This window comes from Microchirus variegatus, assembly GCF_963457635.1.
Source record: "Microchirus variegatus genome assembly, chromosome: 7".
Taxonomy (NCBI): domain Eukaryota; kingdom Metazoa; phylum Chordata; class Actinopteri; order Pleuronectiformes; family Soleidae; genus Microchirus; species Microchirus variegatus.
Genome location: NC_139808.1, coordinates 27,792,892 through 27,801,434, shown reverse-complemented (window position 1 = coordinate 27,801,434; position 8,543 = coordinate 27,792,892). Strand labels below are relative to the sequence as shown.

Sequence of the window (8,543 nt, the reverse complement as noted above, 5' to 3'; positions counted from 1 at the left end):
ATATTATAAAAAGTGACTTTAAGGTACTTAAGATTAAAAATAAAACAAAAGCATAGCAATGAAAAAAAAATTCATGGTTAATATTCAATGGAATTGGTTTTTTTTTTAATAATCATAAAATTACTTAATGTTGTCATTATATTCTTTTAAATCAAAACAAAAAAATTGTTTTTGTATATTTTACAACATTTTTGATGATTAACATACAGTTTATCAGTGAATAGAAAATCAACATTTGATTTAATTTATATTCAGGCAAGAACTACGCGATTCCTGCAAGGAGTCCTCTGATTGGTCCATCTTCTTCCTCTTCCTGTTGTTGTTTTCCGTCACTTCCGGTTGTGTGACGGTTGTAAACACAGCGGAACGAATGCTGTGACGCCGGAGGCAACGTGAGTGTCCAGTCGTTCGTGAACTTTGGTTTTGACGCTTAGTTTATTATTATGACACGAGAGAGAAGAAGACACGCTAACAGAGGAAGGAGGGCTCTACGGTGAACGGTGTACCGGTAAGTGACGCTGACGGTCAAACAAAGTTGTGCTAAGCTAAGCTAAACCACTGTTTCATAGCAGGGTTTCCCTGCCACAACACACCTGATTCAAATAAACGGGTCGTTATCAGGCTTCAGCAGAGCTTACTGACGAGCTGACCATTTAACACAGGTGTGTCATTGAGAAACACTGCTGTAGGGGGCGCTAGCATAGAGGTCAATGATGGTAGCAGCTTATTCAGCCTACTATTTTAGTCATTAATCATGTCAGCAGATCTTGGTGTATTTGCCATAATATATTTTGAAGCAAATATCTGTGGATACCGTGGATTAAAAGTTGTTGTGAACTATTTTGATAATCAATTAATCGGTTAGAAGCTTTATTTTCCATTATTAAAACAAGATTTCTGATTGTTTTAGCTTCTTGAATGTGAATATTTTCCTGTTTCTTTGCTCCATATAAACAAAGAAATCATAATTTTGGTTTGTGGACAAAACAAAACATTTCAGAACCTCATCATTTGCAGGTTTGACAAACACTGATCAACATTTCTTAATGTTTTCAGATATTCTGTGTTATTTTATTTAAAGGTGCCATAGGTGAGAATGTGGCCAAAAACGGTTACTACACTCAAATACAAAATACAGAGGTCTTTTAGGTTTTCGTTTTCTGACCTAACTGGCAACCCGTGGTTGCTCGGCAGCTGAGACTCTCCTGACTGCAATGATTGGTAGACGGCGGTAGGTGGCGCCACATGCCAAAACATGATTTCAAAACATAAACATGATTTGCAGGCTGCAAAAAAATATTTTTTAATGCAAATATTTTGTCTGTACTGTTGTTGTTGGTGAGTTCAGTTTGTTATATGAACATTATTCCTGAGTCTCTGTGACATATTAGGAGGATTTTATGGCCAGTTGCTTTAGATTTATTACATAATGCACCTTTAAGAGTAGTTTCTGAAATACTCAGGTTAACATCCATGCCACGTGCTGCCGTATGATTAGCTGATATTTGATATTTGCAGTGACATGCACGCAAACTAATGTACTGTAATGAGTGAACTGCCAAGGGAATTAAAATAATTATTATAATTTAGCAGGGTTTCTCAATCCTGGTTCCGGAGGAGCCACTGTCCTGCATAGATGTTTCCCTGCTCAAACACACCGTTTATTTGAATCAGAAAAACCTGCAATGTAACATTCGTGAACAGGGAGGTAACAAACTAGTTCTTCTTGTCCCTTCTCCTTCTGCTCTGCAGCCTGTTTCTGTCGCCAAAACCGTACGATCTCTTGAGTTATGACGGCGATTCTCCGAAGAATGTCGGGACTAAGGACAGCTCTGCGATATCTGAGCCCACACCGCGCCCTCTCATCGACGGCCAGAACCAGACCAGGCCTCTGCAGGTCTGTCCTCACCTGCAGCTCGGGACAGTTCTCAGCCTCCAGTCGTCAGGTACACGCTGGAGCGGATGCACCAACACCGTCGCCCTCCGCAGCCCCAAAGAGGAGGCCTTTCTCCAGAGTGACTCGGCAAGATCTGGACTTCTTCAGGGAGGTTTTACCGGGAAGGACAATCACTGACCCAGACCTGCTGGAGTCAAGTAATGTGGACTGGCTCAGGACAGTGAAAGGTGATGGGATTCCTTATTCCACACACAGGTTTTTTTAATTTTTAATTGTTTTACTTTATGAAGGAACTGACGTGGCTCATGTTTCTTCTGCAGGCTCCAGTGAAGTATTGTTGAGGCCTCAGACCACAGAAGAAGTGTCTCAAATACTCAGGTAAAGTATTTATTATTATTTATTATTAACTCGCTCTCACTGCTCTCATGAACAACATCCTTTCCTTTGACCATTTTTTGACGACATACTATACTATGACGTTTATAACCATTTTTGAACAACATACTATACTATGACATTTTTAACCATTTCAGTACGACATACTATACGATGACGTTTTTGAAGGACATACTATACTATGATGTTTTTGACCATTTTTGAACGACATACTATACTATGACATTTTTAACCATTTCTGGACGACATACTATACCAATTCACACTTTTTCAATGTTTTATCCCCTCTGTAGTTATTGTAACAGTCGTAACTTGGCAGTCAACCCTCAAGGAGGCAACACCGGGTTGGTTGGGGGCAGCGTTCCAGTCTATGACGAGATTATCCTCTCCACTGCTCTCATGAACGACGTCCTTTCTTTTGATAGCGTCTCTGGTGAGTCCAATAACTGCTTCAAAGTTGAATCCAAAAATGCCCTTTTTTTAAACTGACAAATCATCACAAATTTATTTCTGTTTTCCAGGGATTCTGACCTGTCAGGCTGGCTGTGTCCTGGAGAACTTGTCCCTCTATCTGGAGGAAAGAGACTTTATCATGCCACTGGATCTGGGCTCAAAGGGCAGTTGTCAAATAGGGGGGAATGTCGCAACTAATGCAGGGGGCCTACGGCTGCTGCGCTACGGCTCCTTACGTGGGACCGTTCTGGGTCTGGAAGTGGTGAGTTACAGTAAATATATGATTCTTGTGTATGAAAGAGTGAGATTCTGACAGTGTTTTTCTCTGACGTATGCAGGTGCTGGCTGATGGACGTGTGCTGGACTGTTTGACGAAGCTGCGCAAAGATAACACAGGATATGACCTCAAGCAGCTGTTTATAGGGTCAGAGGGCACGCTCGGGGTCATCACTGCAGTCTCTGTCCTTTGTCCACGCAAACCGAAATCTGTCAACGTGGTTTTACTCGGTACAATTTTTCTCTTTCTTATCTGTCAGCAGATCTCAGCATCGACAGTGTCATAAAGTTGTGAATGAGTTTTGAGCCGACCGTTTCTCCCTCTTTTATCAGGTTGCGAGACCTTCGAGCAGCTGCTGCAGACGTTTCAGCTCTGCAGAGGAATGCTGGGAGAAATCCTGTCTGCGTTCGAGTTCCTGGACAGTGAGTGTATGAGGCTGTTGAAGACGCACCTAAAAATGTCCAATCCCATTTCTGGTAAATGCATATATTTAGTTATACGATTATTTATTGACATGTTATTGCAATCATAAATACATCATACATACATGCATTTATTACAAATACTAACACGACTTTCTCTCTCCACGCTGCAGACTGTCCGTTCTACGTCGTCATTGAAACATCCGGGTCAGACTCGACGCACGATGGAGAAAAACTCCACAACTTTCTAGAGGAGGCAATGTCTTCGTCTCTGGTCGCTGACGGAACCGTGGCCACTGAGGACTCCAAAATAAAGGTCTTTTTCAAAGGAAAAAAGTGCGGTACAAAACAAGTTCTTCTTTGTTAAAGATGGTATAAATAACAACCTTTTCCGTCATCAACTGTTCAGGCTCTGTGGTCGATGCGCGAGCGAGTCACGGAGGCGTTGACTCACGAAGGCTACACCTACAAGTATGACATCTCGCTTCCTGTGGAGCAGATCTACCAGCTGGTGACGGACATGAGAACACACCTGGGAGACCAGGCCAAGAGTGTGGTGGGATATGGACATGTAGGTAAGACACAGGGCGGATGTGTTTCTTATATAAGTCTTTATTCACACGGAAACAGAAGAAAAATGTCCACTTGTCACTCTTCAACCCACCTGCGTCAATTTCTTGCCGTCTCTTCCTTCACAGGCGACGGTAACCTCCACTTAAACGTCACCTCTCCTGCCAAAGACGCCGCTCTCGCCGCCGCCATCGAGCCGTTTGTCTACGAGTGGACGGCGGAGCGTCAGGGCAGCGTCAGTGCCGAGCACGGACTGGGCCTGAAGAAGAGGAATTACATCTACTACAGTAAACCCAGCCAGGCCGTGGCGCTCATGGGAAACATCAAGGCCATGCTGGACCCGAAAGGCATTCTCAACCCGTACAAGACTTTACCAGACGACCTGAAATGACCTCTCATCGCTCAGGGGTAAGTGTCATATTATGTGAATTATTATTCCTCTACATGTAATATCACGTTTGTCCACCGGAGGGCAGTTTTATCAGTTGAGCAGCCGTGAATCAATACTCCTCTAAATGTAATAACACGTGTGTCCACTGGAGGGCAGATTCAACAGTTGAGCAGCCGTGAATCAAATACTTCTCTACATGCAATTTCACTTTTGTCCACCGGAGGGCAGTTTTAACATTTGAGCAGCCATGAATTAATTCATCTAAGTGTAATATCACGTGTGTCCCCTGGAGGGCAGATTCAACGGTTGAACAGCTATGATTTAATTACTTATAATAATAATATAACTAATAACTAATTAATAATAAACAGTAAACAGAGTAAATAAACAGATACTTCACAGACAAATAAGTATAAATACGGTGTTGAAAGTTAATTACAAGAGGGATTTATTAGCTCGGTTCAAAGTGGCAACAAGGTAAAGGCTTGTTTGTGTGTTGAAATCCGAGTTAGTTCTGTGTAAAGCAAAGCTAAATGCTACAAGCTAGTTACTGATGTATGAACTCATGACCGCGGTGAAGTCAGTTTCAGGTTGGATGTTCGCTTGACATTCGCTCCAGATCCAGCGGCGCGCTCCTCCGCTTCTCCCCAGAGATAGGTGTACGACCACGGCTTGTTCAACGTCTGACTCATCGCTCTCGACTGCCCAGGTCTCATTTAGGGAACGTCAACAAATTACCATTAAATGACAATATTTATTTGAAAAATTGTAAAAAAAAAAAAAATGAGAGGTACTAAAATGGAATGAAAAGAGGTGACTAGGTTCAAGCTATTGAGCTAAAATGCTCAGATTTACTGATTTATTTTGTGTATAAAAAATTGATAAAAAATTAGAAAAGCGTTAAAATGTGGAAGGAAAAGGTGTCTCATACTGCACGTTTTGCTCTACTGTCCTACACTGACACTCATGTGACCCTCTAGGTCACATGACCTTGAAACTATTGAGTTTTAATGCTTAGATTTACTGTATTTTGTGTATTAAAAATTCATACAAAATAAAAAATATTAAAATGTGACAAAAAACACGTGGCTTGACTTGAAAATTGACATTTCATTTTAATTTTTTTCATTTATTGTTTTATTGTTATGTTACATTATAAATGTTCCTGATACCTTATTTTTCTGAGTTGTTCGTTGCTTTTTCTGTAAATAGGTCATTATAAAAACAAAAAATAACACCCAGAGTGTATGTTGCTTTAAAAAAAAATGATTATCAAACTTTTGTATTGTATTGTTTTTATTGAATTATTGTGTTAACTTCTAATAAATTATAATGTCAATATTACCTCATGATCTTCCTATTGGCTAAAAACGAGTGGAGAAGAGCTACACTTTTTTTTTTTTTTCAAATCGCTTTCTTTTTAATGCTTTACACGATACAGTAAACATGAGCATTAAAGCTCAATAGCTTCCAGTCATGTGACCTTGGGGGTCAAAATCAGTGTAGGACAGTAGGGCGACACGTGCAGTAGAGACACGCCTCTTTTCATCCCATTTTAATGCTTTTCTTATTTTCAATACATTTTTAAAACTCAAAAATACAGTAAACCTTAGCATTTTATCTCAATAGCTTCCAGGTCATGTGACATAAAGACTTGAAATGAGTGCAGTTGAGGAGAGGATATAGGGAAATGATTGTAAAGAAGTTTGGGGTCACTTACAAATGTCCTTATATTTGAAGGAAAAGCAATTTTTTTCAATGAAGAGAACATTAAATGAATCAGAAATACACTTGTGGTAAACGACTATTCTAGCTGCAAACATCTGGTTTTTAATGGAATATGTCCATAGGTGAATAGAGGCTCATTTCCAGTGTTCTAATGGTACATTGTGTTTGCTAATGGCGTAAGAAGGCTATTGGGTGATGAGAAAACCCTTGAAAACGCTGTGCGACGATGTTGGCACAGCTGAAAACAGTTTTGCTGCTTCTTTGACGAAAGTAAAGTTTATTATTTTGAATAAAAATCATTATTTCTAATCTTGACTATATTTTCTATTCATTTTGCAACTCTTGTCTACATAACAAAGAAGGAATTAATCTATAAACCTAATCTTTGAACATCTGGCTAGTGGCTAACCCTATCCAACTTAAAGAAAGATATTGAAGATTTTTGTGTGTACATGTTTGAAATCCGTGTTTAAAGTTCGAATTCATTGACCAGACTTTTGAAAGATTCCTTAACCAGTTGAAAATGATATCGATTGTTCCAATACGGCTGTAAATGTGTGGCTACATTACGCACAGCTCTGTGATTTATACAGTGATTTGGCTCATGGTCGTTTGTCAGAGGGACGAAGTGTTTCCCTAACTTTCTACACCAAGAAAACGGTCATTGAAGCCTGACATAATGTGGCAAAACTGTTCTGAAGATACACACACACACACACACACACACACACACACACACACACACAGGTCAGTCTTTTGTTCAGTGGCTAAAGTAAATCTCGTTGTGTTTCAGAGCGGGAAAAGTTTCCATCAGACGAAGGAGGAGGACGAAGCGTACGACATCTGTTCATACGTGATCATTCATACAAGGTCTGACGTGGTCCAGGACCAGGTCTTCACAGAGCCAGTCCACTTCCTGCGGCCGTCCGGCCATTATCACGCTCCAAGAAAGTCGTCGTCCATCTGATCCTCCATTTCAACGACGAGGGCAAGAACAAAGTGTGCAGGTTCAATGCCATCAGAGAGGAGCTGCAGCACGCCACGGGGTCCGCGTGAGCCCCCCCTCCTGGCTGTACCAGGGAATGATTTTGATTATTTTCATGCGGTATTTTCAATTCACTGTTACTTATTGTTGCTGTAATTAAATGTCTAAGATGTTTCCGGAGCGGCATTTTTTTTGCCGTCACTGTACGAACGTTCGCTCATGTACGAATTTTGACAGCGCTCTTAACGATCGTATCGAAAACAAAGCAAAGTTTATGAAAAATCCAAACAGATTTTTGTTGCAGGTGTGAGTTAAATAACTTAAATTCTCTCCTAAACACCAGCTATGAATTCATCATGTTGCGAGTACAATAAACTAAATGTGCTTTTCCTGATTCTGGTTTTTTATTTAAATAAACACAGAGTGTAAACTGAGCACATGTGTCTTTGTAATGGATGATAAATTCTTTGAATAGGTCTTTTTAGATGAGATGAATATGAACAATAATAAGAAGAATCTTAAATACTCTCTTGTCTTTCTTCATAAAAAGTGATCAAAGTCCAGCAGAGACAGCGTCACGGTGGGTTTTGCAGCGTTTAATGAAAACCATGTGTAATCGTTGTTTAAATGTGACTTTATGCTTTCTTTTTTCTCACATGAACGTCACTGTAAACTGAACACAATTTCAAAAGCTGTGTTTTGGAAGCAGTGCAATAAAAAGTCTTATACTTTCTACACAGTGAATAACGTATACATGTACAATACAGTGATAAATGTAGTGTTTATTGTTGTTTAGAAGTACTTTTTACTATGAAAGACAAAAAATGACGTTTAAAAAGAGAAGCACGTGAGGTCACGTGGAGCGGAGGCCACGCCCCCCCCAGCGGCCAGGTATCACAGGTGACGTAAATGAGCAGGTGATTAGGCCAAACCACTGACACCTGTGACACCTGCTGTATATAAACCAACTCCTTCACCTGCTTCATTCTCTGAGCCTCAGTGAATCATCACCTGAGCAGCTGAGCCTGAACTGAAGGTGAAGTAAAAACGCTCACTTGATCCTTTTCTCTTTAATCTTGTTCACATTTTAACTCCTTGTTTCTTTCTGACGTCTTTGTTGTTTTTCAAACAGACTCTGCGACTGAAATACTGCTCATCCACCCGGCGTAATGATGTCTGTTCGGTGAGAGCCACATACCAAACCCCGTTCAAATGTTCTGCCATTTTTGTGAACTAACGCTTTAAAAAGTGACTTTCTCTCCAAAACCCTTGTATCTAGGACTTTGTTCCGGCTCCGTTTGATCAAGCTGAACAATTCGTCTCATCGACATTTGTGATAGAATCCCACCTTTTAACGAACATTTAAACTTGTATTACTTTCATCTCTTAACAGGTTCCGTGAGCGTGACAAACCAGTCCAAACT

The 8,543-nt window shown here is 40.3% G+C and overlaps 1 protein-coding gene across 1 annotated transcript; it reads left to right on the top strand.

Annotated features, from left to right (window-relative positions):
- The first annotated feature begins 359 nt into the window (after positions 1-359).
- On the top strand, positions 360-7,354 carry d2hgdh (D-2-hydroxyglutarate dehydrogenase). Its single transcript, XM_083892512.1, has 11 exons — positions 360-508; positions 1,753-2,124; positions 2,218-2,275; positions 2,587-2,726; positions 2,815-3,008; positions 3,085-3,253; positions 3,356-3,499; positions 3,619-3,761; positions 3,855-4,020; positions 4,144-4,423; positions 6,928-7,354. The coding sequence occupies exons 2-10, from the start codon at positions 1,791-1,793 to the stop codon at positions 4,404-4,406; spliced, it is 1,611 nt and encodes a 536-aa protein (XP_083748638.1). The 5' UTR covers positions 360-508; positions 1,753-1,790; the 3' UTR covers positions 4,407-4,423; positions 6,928-7,354.
- The last annotated feature ends 1,189 nt before the right edge of the window (positions 7,355-8,543 follow it).